The 13,960-nt window shown below is 42.6% G+C and overlaps 1 protein-coding gene across 2 annotated transcripts in view; it reads right to left on the bottom strand.

Annotated features, from left to right (window-relative positions):
• Nucleotides 1-13,960, bottom strand: part of MYO18B (myosin XVIIIB) — a 451,547-nt gene that overhangs the window by 338,224 nt on the left and 99,363 nt on the right. For both annotated transcript variants that reach the window (XM_083146506.1, XM_083146515.1), the window contains 2 exons: nt 5,573-5,743; nt 479-569 (listed from right to left, as the gene is read on the bottom strand). In XM_083146506.1, the coding sequence (XP_083002632.1) occupies nt 479-569; nt 5,573-5,743 (262 nt within the window). The remainder of the gene's footprint in view (nt 1-478; nt 570-5,572; nt 5,744-13,960) is intronic.

Genomic DNA, 13,960 nt, shown 5'->3' with positions numbered 1-13,960 from the left:
TAAAACACTTTCCTTTACATAATTTGTAAATTCCAACATTTTACTACAGTCACAGTTACTGTATATTCAGTGTTTTTTAAGTAAATTATATAAATATTGTAAAAATTGCAGAGGGTTTGTTTAGCAACAAAATTAATTATTTCTATTTTATGTCGTTTACCACATTTCAGTAGAATTGTATTATATATATTTTATAGATGTTATTGATGGTGCTTGTAGATCATTCCATCAACTTGTAATATGAGAAGTGTTTGTTATACAGGAAGTGTTATTTACACAGGAAGTGCCTCTGCAGCCTCCGGTGGTGATTTGCACACAGACCAATTTACAGTACTTCCCTTGAAGTGGAAATGTTGCATATTTATTATTTGGAAACACAAAATTAATACATAGTGATGATATCTATAATTATGAAATGTATTTAAAAGAAATAATATGCATGAAATGATATTAATATGTAGGAAACAATATACTGTACCTGTTAATAAGGGAGACAATAGCTGCAAAAAGCTCTTCATATAGTCCGGCGGCCATGCCTTCAACACATTCCACTCCGCTCATTTTGGGCCCTGGGGCAAATAAACACAGAATTATGGTTTTCCAGGGAACTAAATCACTGTAGCATACTATAGGGCAATGGAATGTGTGCATTCAAAGAAATTGGCAAATTCAGGCAATATACTAGAGCACAGGTTCTCAAAGTCGGTCCTTAGGACCCCACATAGTTAATGTTTTGAAGGTCTCACAGAATCAAGTGAAATAATTAGTGCCACCTGTGGATCTTTAAAAATGTGTCAGTCAGTAATGAGTGCACCTGTTGGGTGACCTGGAAAACGTGAACTGTGTGTGGTCTCAATGGCAGAGTTTGAGAACTACTGTACTAGAGAAAGGATGCCCCAGTTTACTGTATTTCTGAACAATAGTCATTAAACAAACTGATGTGCCCATTATCCATCATCATCTCTCCTTGCAGATCATTAGCACTGGTTGACCTTTCCCAGTTCTTACTTGAGTGACTTATAGTTGATCAGTATTTTTATTTTTGTGTAAAATGATCCCCAAAATTAATCATTTTCATTGAAGTACTGAATCCTGGAGATACAGGTATATGTTAGTGACAATAAGAGTAAAGATAAAGATGAAGTAAAACACATTCTAATAATAGCAAGCTGGTCTTTTCTTTGTACTACCTGTTGTATAATGATGTCTTTCTCTCTCCCCTTATCTTCCATTCATCCCTCTACTCTACCTTATTGTCCATTCTTGTCTCTTCTCATGCTGTCGCTTCCTAAATCCCCAGACTCTACTACAACCTGAATATTCTGTTTAAGCACAATGTGAGCTGTCACATTCTATTTTATTCACTACACAAGGATCTGATCCTGTTCTTCGTCTTTAATATCCACTAGCCGGGCCATGGCCTGAATTAATTAGTCTAAGCCGAAGGAGAGGGTTTTTGTTTCATCACTTAATTTATCCCTGGTTTCTGTAACTGGAAGATAACATGTAAGAATGGGAACAGATAACTGTGTACATAGGCAGATAGGTAACATTGGAAGATGTTTACATACCTGACAGCAGAGTGCCCAGCGGCAAATAATGCTGCATGCATTGAAATAGAGTAGGAGAGGCTGGATTTCTGCAAATGTCTACAAATACAGTAGGTGGCCTAACACTTTGATCACAGATTGGGATAGAAATTTGGGACATGGTTTTCACGGTTTGTAATGTAAAGGATTTAATTATCCTGTATTGCTGGACAACTTACATACATTACAAAGGTGAACAGTCTTTTTTCATAATATAGCTTCCCTCCTAGTCCAGGGGAACCCATACAGAGATTCCCACAGACTGTGGCAGCGAGCTAGAAAATTGTGGACATTTCAATACCTAAATAAATACCTATTTTATATATTCTGGGATACCATTACCTTAATTTTTCTAAGCGCATTAGTTTTTGTTTTTTTTACTGTGCAGAAAGTGCTCAATTGAGCTTTTGTTCTTATAGAAATGTATTTCATCTGTAAAATGGCTTTAAAAATGTAACTTTAAATATATTTTTAGCAGGTTATAGAAAGACAACATAAAAGGAAACATTTGCACAATAAAACATACATATTTGTAGATAACTATTATTTTAGGATTTAAATTGGTTTATGTAAATTAACTGTGAAGGCTGAGGATATTGTGTCATTTTTAACAGGATGTAGAACTAGATGCACTGCAAAGGATCTTTACAGCTAATACGCTAAACTTAGTAATCATATCTGTGGGCCAAAATTAGTTCTAACAGAGAAAAGAAAAACAGCAGAAGATAGAGTATAATCCAGCCAAATGGTCTTTATGCGATGCCAATTTCTATGTTGAAACATTTGAAATCCTGGCAGAAGACTATCTGCACACCTGGGCTGGTTGCTAGGATACCATTCACCTTAGATCAGCCTGGAGACTATTCTGGGTTCTCTGCTTGGCAGATATCTGAATAATAAGGCCGCTGATCATTACAGCGCAAATACCAAAAGGTCCCAGGCCAGACATCCGATGCACAGAGTTAAACTCATCTGGGAACCAGATATAGCTCCAAGCAAAGGTCTATAACAAGGACATGATGTCAAAAGTATCCTATACCCAATACACATAATTGTTGCTTTAGCTCGTGTCCAATTTTGCCAAACGTTACCAATTTTGCTGCAAAATTCTGCAAACAATGCATCAAGAGGCAAGACTTTATTACTAATAGAAAACTTGCAGATTGCACTGAACAGTGATGACATACATGGTCAAATGCATTCATGCGCTCAACCACACTTTTTTGTGCATCAAAGTCTACAATACATTTTTGGCGCTTTAAAGTCCTGATTCTGAGGTGCATTTGCAATCTGAATGCGGAAACTTTATGAAAATATACTCAAATAGCCAGCTAGAATTGTATTGAGACGCACACAGATAGCACTACAAATCCAAGCAGCTGCCACAGAGCATTCTATAATCGGCCATCTTAGTAAACCTATGGTCACGCAGAATGACCACAGGAACGGAGATTCTGGCTCCATGCTTTCTGACTACAGGAACACAGTTGCAGCTATAAACACAACCTGAAAATGGCCGCAAACATAACTGAATTTTTGCCGATCATCCAGTTATCTCCCCCAAATGGTCTAAGACAGCAAAGAGCTGCATGTGGCAGGAACATAGCCATGATGTCATTAAGCAGTAAGCCATTGACTGAGAGTAATGGAAGAATCAGATTTTTATGCTTGTGATGTCTGGCTCCTAACAAACTGTTGCAGAGATGACGGTACCAAATGCGTCTTCAAAGTTCATAAATCCAACTGATTTCATTACACTGCTTTTTAAATGTAGGTGTTTGAAACATATTTATCATTACTATGATTTTGCCACATATCTATATAGGAACTAACAATACACACTGGGCAATTTTGAGCTCAAAGTAGCTCACTTTTGGCATTTTTGGCACCACTCATCGCCCTTGGAGGGCGATGAGCGGTGAGTGCTGATGTGCGCTCCCGCATCATTGCCGGCCACCACTGACTGTCGGCCTGTTTTGCAGGTTGAGTGACCCACTTTCCACAGTCTCCTACTGTTGTAAGGGGTTAAGCCACAGTGGAAATCCCTGTGTCGTGTAAAAATTGTTCCGTGTGTATGAATGATTTACCGGCCAGTGATTTTCACATCATCATCGCAAAAACACTCATTGGGTGAAATTTTATAGGATGAGAGACTCAAAGTGAGTGATTTGGTAAGTTTTTGTAAAGCAGCAATCATTTACACTGCAAAACCATTTTGATTTTGATTTTTGAAGTGTAAATGATTGCCGCTTTAAAAAACTTACCGGTACTTATGTAGTATCTGGGCTGCCGATTTTTTGGTTGTATGCCTTAAGTTAAGGCATACAATCAGATGCGATGCGATGCGATATCGCATCGCATCGCATACGATGCGATACGATGCGATGCGATGACCCGATTTTTCCATAGGATTCAATGTTAAAATGGACTGAGTCCATTTCAACATGGAATTCAATGGGAAAAGGGGTCCTTTTCATACCCCTACTATCCAAGTGGGCATGGAGTTGGATATAAACCTGTGGCGAGCGTAGCGAGCCACCGAGCCCGAAGCGTGGCGAGCGAAGCGAGCCCCGCGAGGGGACGGTATTCTGTGTCCCCTCGCGGGGCTCGCTACGCTCGCCACGCTTCGGGCTCGGTGGCTCGCTACGCTCGCCACAGGTTTATATCCAACTCCATGCCCACTTGGATAGTAGGGGTATGAAAAGGACCCCATTTCCCATTGAATTCCATGTTGAAATGGACTCAGTCCATTTTAACATTGAATCCTATGGAAAAATCGGGTCCATCGCATCGCATCGCATCGCATCGCATCGCATGCGATTTGGTCGGGTGCGATGCGATGCGATGGACCCGATTTCAAAATCGGCAGCCCAGTTACTACATAAGTACCAACTTACCAAATCTCTCACTTTCTGAGTCTCTCATCCTATTAAATTACATGCACCTTAACTTTCTTGAATCCATCATTTGTATTTGCTTTGAAATGTCATGTTTTGGGTTAATGTTTGATTTAAGTCTCAAACAAAGAAGAAATTAGGCATTATCGTCTCGCTGTACAGTATTACATACTGATATAAGACAGCTTTGCTGCAATCTATTTTATTTATAATAAAACCTTGTATACAGATGGAGGGGGAGACATCTTTGGCCGGTGCTCGCCAGATCCCTTGCACTGGCGAGTGCCGGCGATAGAGACTGAGACGCGCATGCGTCTCACACGCACGTGCGTCCCAGTTTCCCGTCGAGGGGGGGGGACGGGAACCCTGTCCGTCTCCCCTTCAGGGAGACGGACAGGGTTAGGGGGGTGCGGCAAGGTGGCGGGGACCCGGGGAGACCGTCAGCGAGGCGGCGGGGACCCGGGGGGGGGCCCATTGTAAAGGGCTTCCCCTTACGGCGGCTGGCGGGGGATGGCGGATGGCAACTCTTCCGCCATCCCCTGCAAAGACGTCTCCCGCTCCATCTGTAGCACTACTTTTGAGCCTATATATATGGTACACTAACTTCTTAAAACCGTAAATAAGAAAACTTTAAATGCCATATGTGTGCAGTCATAATATTGTTTCACACTCCCCTGATGCTACATTATACCATATTTCTGAGGGTAGGTACATCAATGCATGAATACTGTATCTGTTCCTTTTTTATTTGACATTTTTAGGCATTTTATTTATTGCACACATTACCAATAGGTTGCTCGATATTGCTGAGTTTGTACAAATAAACCTTATGTATATTACATTTCTGGAAATGTTTGTCTACCTTCGTGAACAATTAATATTGCATTGTGTAAAGCTGTATTACTTGCTTTTTTAAGACATGAGTGTGCTACAACTTTGTTCCATTGATCTGACGACTTAGGATCAGGTGTTTGCAAAAGTTGGAATTAGCTAGGGAATGGCAACCCAAAGTTGCCTGAGCAAATGACAGTAAGAACATAATAACATCAGTGTATGAACATCAGGTACAACAAACGGTCGCTATACCTGACTTTGTTTCTTCTTCTTGATTGCCACCTCTGTTTCCCAGTGTGACCTGGTCAAGTATCTGCTTAAGGTGATGTTTGAAGACTGCTGTAGAAAGTTCCTCACAATCACACCCGAGCACGTTGGCTGCGCTGTTTGCCCACTCGAATCTCATGAACTGTTTCCTGCCCACTGAAAAGGTGAAAAATCGTTTAAGTGAATCATGTTTAAGTCTTTAATAGATACCATTTTATATCATATACACTATTAACATACAGCCACAGGAAAAATGACATTAATTTGCAGTTAAGACATTATGATTATTAATGATCTTTGTTATCTATCTGCATTATCTGCCTGCTTATGACTAAATGCATGGTGATTAGAATAAAAAAAAAAGTATATATATATCTATATATATATATATATATATATTTATAAGGAGGCAATGATCGTCACTCCAGCCATACAGCAATGTACGTGCCCCGGTGCCTTCCACAGTGTTTCCACACTGAATATGTATAGATCGATGACGGCAGCACTCAGAGGACTTGAGAGAAATGAATAAGGCAGAGACTGTCTTAAGCAACGTTTCGGTCTTTATATATAGACAACGGGTTGGTCCGGCACAGCCACTGGAATAAGAAACTTCGGCAGGTGCCCGCAGACGGCTCCAAACAGCAATATACGTGACAGAAGCTGCAGCACTCCAGCCTTCAATGATGTGAAAAAACTAATTATTTATTTAGCAACGTTTCAATACAAAACTGTATTTTCCTCAGGCTCGGTAATTTGGTCTACAGCATTTTTGTCAACAAGCATTGGGTCGACATGGGGATAGGTCGACAGGTCATTAGGTCGAAACAAGCACTAGGTTGACAGTGTCTAGGTTGACAGTCAAAAGGTCGACATGGGGTTTTTCACTGTTTTTTGAGCAGACATGTACCGACAGGTGGTATTTCATGCCCTACCAACCACTAGGGAGTGATGGGAGAATAAAATAGTGTGCCAAGCGCAGCGAGGGGATGCAGTGCACTGGAAACTGAGTCAACATTCGGGTCAATATATATATATATATATATATTTCATCTATATATTGTCTAGTGTCCGTGAGTCTCCAAAACACTGCCATCTGCTGGCAGAGAGTTGAAACTACATCTCTTTCTCACACATGCACAAAGACAGAATGTAGCAGACTAGCTTTCGAAGCTCTTGCAAATGCTCCAGTGGTCCCTACCATAGCCCACACCCCGGCCTATTGCTTGGGCAGCTAATATACCATCAAGAGCATTTGCCCTTTGCCGTGGAAACACTTATATCAGGAGATCAATGGTGCTGCTGATTACACAACCTTGCTTCTGCTAATATATATATATATATATATATATGTGGACGCGGTGGTGCGGCACTCATAGCCAAGGTAAAAGACTGTAGACAAAGCCTCTATAACAGTCTACAGTCTTTTACCTTGGCTATGAATGCCGCACCACCACGTCCATATCTCTCCCCTCTGTGAAGACACCGGCCGCAGCTTCGTGAGTCGCACAGGCATAATCTGCCCTGAGAATATGCACGGGTCAGCTTGCCCCCATATTCACCAGGATCTTCCACAAATCCCTGGAGCTACGCAAGGTTCCATCCTGCCTCAAAAGCTCTATTATTGTTCCAGTCCCTAAGAAATCCACTATTTCAAATCTGAACGACTACCGGCCAATAGCTATGACGTCTGAGATCATGAAAACATTTGAGCGCCTGGTACTGAACCACCTGAAAGCTGTGACTGGCCACCAGCTAGACCCCCTACTGATCGAATTGATGCGTAGAAGATGCAGTCAACCTGGGCCTGCACTACATTCTGCAGCACCTGGATATGCCTGGTACAAATGCAAGGGTCCTGTTTGTTGACTTCAACTTGGCTTTCAACACAATTATTCCCAACATCATCCACCCCAAACTACTCCGCCTAGGAATCCCTGAAGCTACGTGTTCTTGGATTGTGGACATTCTGATAGAAAACAAGTTGTGAAAGGCGGGAAAATTCACCTCCCAAGTGCGGTCCATCAGCACAGGAGCTCCCCAGGACTGTGTACTCTGACCCCTGCTCTTCTCCATGTACACCAACGACTGCAACTCAGAGGCACAATCAGTAAAGATAATATAATTCATAGATTATACTACCGTCATTGGCCTTATCAAGGACGGGGATGAATTGGCCTACAGACAAGAAGTGGACTGATTGGCCCAATGGTGCAGCAGCAACCATCTAGAGCTCAACCCTCAAAACTGCTGAGATGGTAGTGGACTTTAGGAAGAAGAATGTTGGTGTTCCTCCGCTAACAATTGCTGTCAGTGTGCTGTTGCTAGTGGACTCCTTCAAGTTCCTAGGAACCACAATCTCTCGGGACCTTAAATGGGGGCCAACACTGATACTATTGTTAGAAAAGCGCAGCAGAGGCTATTCTTTCTGAGGCAACTGAGGAAGTTCAACATCCCACAGAAGCTTTTGCTCCTCTTCTACTCCGCTATTGTGGAGTCTGTACTGTACTCCTCAATACTGATCTGGTACGGTTCCGCCAGTGAGAGAGACAAATGCTGACTCCAAAAGGGAGTCAGAACTGTGTATTAGGTAATCGGGACGGACCTTCCCTCTGTCCAGGACCTGTACCTGTCCAGAGCAAAAAAACGGGCAGCGAAGATAGTCAAGGACTAACTACATCCTGGCCATGGCTTGTTTAACCTGCTGCCATCAGGCAAACGCTACAGGCCTATTCCCACCAGGTCCACCAGAAGCCTGTCACGAACCTGACTTGGTTCACAGTTATTTCCTGAGGTTTCCATGCCTGTTTGTTTCCTAGCTGCTGCTGTTGCAGCTGCTCTGCATTTTCAGTGATTAGAACTCCAGTGAAGCTTCCTGAGTTCAGCACCAGTCACATGATCCCAGGTAACTCAAGGCATACTTCCTGGTTCTGTCTGCTGCTGCAAGCTGCAGACAATCAAGCAATCACCTGGAGGAATATAAGCCAGCTTCCCAGAGTCCTCCTTGCCTTGAACAACTGTTTTACCTGTTCCAGAGAGTTCTCCTGTGTTCAGAGGAAGTTCCCAAGGCTCTAGGATATCCAGGTTTACCTGTGTCCTTGTCTCCAGCGTTTCTCCAGCTATTGTTATTGTTTTACCTGGTTCATTCCATCTCCAGAAGACTCCTGCGATACCATTCCTGCAGTCGAGTATCAGGTGTTTTGCCGAGCACCTCTCTGGCTCTTAAGCCAGCTATCACCATCAGAGACTTACACCATCTTGTCCTGATCTGTCGACAGATACTGTCTACACCACAGTCGACACTCAGCTTCTGTCGTCCTCCATTGACTAACAACATCCGTGTCATCCCGGACATCCATCAGTTGCTGCTTCTAAGTATTGTCGCAGGATCATCTGTTGTCAACATCCCGTGTCAACTGTTTACCACAGGTGCCCCCAGAGACTTTGTTATTCTCTCCTGGTCATCGACATCGTATACCAACGACTCCCAGGTCGTCACCTCTGGCTTCCAGGCCATCCTGCAGCTCCCAGGCTGCCAACCGTCATCACCGGCTCTCAAGCCGTCTCAAAAGACATTCTCTCATACCTCCTGTGTCCTCACTCCCAGCCTGCGTCCAGAGGACCAGGACAGGGGGCCGCGACCTGCCTGTCAGACGCAGCTAAGCCCAAAGTTCCTTGCGGGACTCCCTGGTGAACACCGCTGGCAGGTTAGACTCCGCGCCCCTGTTCCTGGTCTCCGCCAACACTCTGGTTCGCTGTGCTCCTGTCCCTTGGTGCATGTCAATCGTCAAACCCCCTGTATTCCGCTACACAGCGCCCTCCACTGGTCCACCACGGTCACAGCCGGGAACACAACAAACCCCCGAGTTGCTGACAAAGCCTAAAAAGTTTCTTCCCTCAAGCGGTTCACCTGTTGACACGTGAACTCATGAACACCTCACTGTCCAGTTGCAAAATAACCCTTTGCACATAATCTAACACGGTGTCCCCTCGGAATAACTTTCTGTATGACTGTACATGTTCACCCACCTGTTTATATTGTTTATTGTTTATACTGTATGCTGCTGGCTGCTCAGCAAACCGAAAACAAATTCCAAGTATATATATATATATATATATATATATATATATATATATATATATATATATATGTATATATGTATATGTATACCTAATCCTAATAGCGTATGATATAAAGTGGCATCTGAGGCTATAATTCAATAAATCACCCCAATAATATAGCTGTATTTAAACTAGATAGCAGGTTGCTTGTAGGAGGTTCACCACTATACCCACTGCCCAGATCTGAATGGTATGACTGTGTATCATACTTGCTTACAGATGTAGTCACAATCACCTCTCCTCCTATTGGCACATAGATTAATACAGGATGTGCACTGCACCTTTTCACAGGGTGTCATATTATGTCGCCCTATAACGCAACATGGTTTAATGTGGCAGATGGAGTTTCCGGTGAATGTAATACTTATGTTCAACCACCAGATGTCACTTTTGAAAATCACCATTGTGCATGTGTGAGGTCAATGAAATGCAGTACAGTAATAAAGGGCAAAAACTAATTTACTGTATGTTAAATGCAGTATACAGATGTGGCAGCAGACACGCAGTTATGAGCGCTGGGCTACAGGATCGCTGAATGCAGATCATGCACAGTCATTTGAAATGTAAATATACAGTACTGTACTGTCTGTGTTCCACATGAATGCAGGGCTGCCGATTTCCTTATACGATCTTAGAGTATTGACAGTACTGGATAACTCATTCGCTCATGCTTTCATCTCTGCTGTTACTATATGCTACTGTATGGTAGAGTATGGCTGTCACGGAGAGAGTGTCCTGTGTTTATTGTCATTTTTGTTTTACAGGTGGAACTAAGGGTAACAGTGGGACCATTAATGCCCTGCTTGCTGATACTTGTAATTCTTCAAGTACAAGAATGCGAGTGAGGCTTGCTGGGACCTGTAGTTCCACACAAAAAAACACAATAGTAAATCTTAATTTAACAGTTAATGACTACGAATTTGGCACCCATTGCCCAGGGGTGCCTACATAGCACCAAGCATCAGCCATGGCCCTTGGGTGCCCTGAAGGATTGGGTGGCATTTATTGGGGGTCCCCACTCCCTCAGGAACCCTGGACAGGGCTGACTCGTTCACAGGAACCACTATCAATGTGTCCCTCAACTATGGCATTATCTTACGGACTAGTGGAGCCTGGTGCTAGTTTAAATATGGGGGACCTCCTTATCTTTTTACCCTGCATTTTTTGAACCAGGACTGGCCAGAGAGCCTAGTGCTGTATCTTTAAATACTGGAGGTCTCTAAGCAATTTTTTTACCTATATTTTTAGGACCATCACCGGCTCAAAGAAGCCAGGACTGGTTATGCTTACACACAGAAGCATTACACAGATTACCCTTATCCATGCATGCCACATGTTTGGCAGTGTTTGGGCTAAACTCCGCACCCAAACACAAATTACTTTACCATCGGAAAACGCAAATTCACCAAACATGGGAGCTTACCAGAATTTTTTTTTTTTTTTTAAACATAGACACATGTACATTCTTGCAACTCGACAGGAACACATAATCAAGACTGCTCGCTGATGATATACTGTAACTGTAACCATAAAACAAAGCTAATCACAGACAGTGCTGAACCTCATGGCAGCAAGATGTGTTAAATTCATACACATTAATTAATAACCTTGAGAAATCACTAGGCTGTCACAAACATGGAGGTTTTACACTTCCACCCCAGTTAGTACAAAAAGGGAGATAATTAAGGGAAATTATAATGTGATTTCAGAACATAGCGCTAAACTGTTAGTCTATTGCTATGAATGGAAGACGGAAGACAATTTAGGTGAGAGGTTAATGAGCAAATGATTAATGCCCTTAAGGGAATGCTATGACTGCATTCAAGCATACACTTTTAAGAAAAAAATGACAACAAATTACCTGGCGCAGCGCAAAAATTACAATTTCACAAGTAAATATACATATTTCATGGAGTGTTGCTTTTCAACTGTCTCAATGATTCTAAGTATTCGATGTAATCTGATGGACATATTGGTGCAAAATAGCAAAAAAACACTATGTATCACAGCAGCAACAACATCAGTAGCAATGTAATGTAGAAAGTTGTATAAAGCACATCACTATTTATAGAGGGCAATTGCCCCAATGCTAATGTAAGGTCAACTGCCCGTACTACAATTAGAGTTAATTGATCCTTTCCGTAGACACAGGGGGGAGTGTATCAAACCTTCAAGATAGATGTAGAAAAAGCCCAAAGCAACCAACCTTCTGTCTAGCTAGACAAATCAATGCTAGCTAGAAACTGGTGGCCACTATGGGCAGCTTCTCTCTCAGAGGTTTGATATAGTACAGCTCCCCTACTAGAAGAGACTGTAGGCGTATAAAACAGGATAGACTACCTAAACATTACTCATATACGTATGTATGCACCTGTTACACATGGGCCTCAGCTTCCTCCATATAAGCAAATGCAAACAGTAGCGGCACAGAGTAAGCCCCCCCCACACACACACACACACACACACACACAAACTTTTATAGCACTTCTTGCTCCATGTAGATGGACCTTTGAATAATATGGGTCTATTTATAATTGCTGCCAGTGGGTCCCCAAGAACTAATAATTTCAAATTTCAGCAATAACAAAATGTTTCTCATACTTATTTAATAAACAACTGTTGCTAGGGCAGCATCTTTGATAATGGGTTCAGTCTAATTCATACTCCGCCCCCCCCCCCCTTCCCCCCCAGAGAAGGTGGAGCCCCCACACCCCCTGGAGCCGCTAATTCAAATGCTGGAATTTGCAACTCTTCAGGGAGGGGAGAGAATAGTGTTATTTAAGCCCCATCCCCTGTCTGCAGACCTGCAAATCACGAAATTTGGGGTGGGGGCGGGGCTGGGTGACATCATCCTTGTCGCCACCCCCTACCACCCTCCACCCCCAACATGTGGTGTCTGGTCTCCTAACAGGGCTTTTTATGGAGAGGCACAATCACAAGTAGGCAATTATGGTTAAATTGTGTGCGATGTTCTTGCCCCAGTTATGGCGGCCCAACAGCCAATTTTTCTACTATTTTAGTATTAGGGTTTTGCTGCGATTAGGTACACACAATTTGGCACAAATCCGCATGTTCAACATTCTGCCAGTGTCAACATTATGAATGTTGACAAGTGACACACTGACCTTCTGTACATGTGGATAATATGAATGTGAACATTCAAAACATGCCAACATTCTAATGTTAACATATTCATCCACCCCAGATAAAAGTGATACAGGTGGTCCAAACTATGATAACTGCAATTATCATTGTGCTACTGACCTTAATTTATTTTATTTTTTTGCCTGGCTCTGAGTATAGTTGCAGACACATTTTAAGAATAATTGACATTTGCGGTAACTACAGTATCTCATTACTACATTCAAAGAGATGTCTCACAATGTACAATGGTGTACTGTAAGGGGGTGGAGAAAAAAAATCACACACTACAAATGGAGAAAGACTCATCGGCTGCTCCAGTATAAGGAGACTCTCAAGCATTTTAGAATTAAACAGAAATGTTGCATGTTTGTGTATATGCACCTATGCTTTTCCTATTTTAAGTCAAAATGCAGGCATCCTTAAAAAAAAAATCCTTAAATATAAAACAGAAATGCATCCAAAGTAAATACATATTAGTCATCATCTTAAAAAAACTGGACCTGTGCCATGTAGTCATAGTAATTATACTTTGAAAGGTACATATTTATAGATGTATGTAATAGCCACCAATGGGGGGGGGATACAGATGGTATGATGCAGGTGTCACCTGTAGTTAACCCACTCCCCTAGTGGTGCCTGGCATGCAACGACCCAGTAGAGAGGCATGGGTTTCCTCCCCAGACACAAATGGGAAACTAAACAGGACCAACCCGGGGACCTGCCAGGTTGGTCCTGATGAAGCTCCGTTTGCGAAGTGTACACTGACCAAACCCTCAGTGTGTTATTCCCTCTTCCCCTCCCCACTTATACTGCATTTTGATTGTGTCCAGTTTTATTTTTAGACCGAGTGAACGCCAGTCTCCACTGGGCTCACTAATTGTCTCAGGCTTCAGCGTGAGACGTCTGCGCTGCAGCTTGCTGTTTTACAGAGCTGGTGTTAAGTCGGACGGCATTGTATTTGGCACGCCGCCGCTCACCATAGTCTCTGTTTACTTTTCCTGCTACCTTGTATTTATTAGGAGCAGGCTATAAGACGGACAGCGTTGTACTTGACACGCTGCCGCCTGCCTTGCTCGCTTTGTATGAGCTCCCTCCTTACCTTCTAGA

Source organism: Crinia signifera, chromosome 1 (assembly GCF_055691185.1).
Source record: "Crinia signifera chromosome 1, ASM5569118v1, whole genome shotgun sequence".
NCBI classification, from domain to species: domain Eukaryota; kingdom Metazoa; phylum Chordata; class Amphibia; order Anura; family Myobatrachidae; genus Crinia; species Crinia signifera.
Note: the sequence above shows the minus strand (reverse complement) of the source record. Positions and strands in the feature narration are given on the sequence as shown.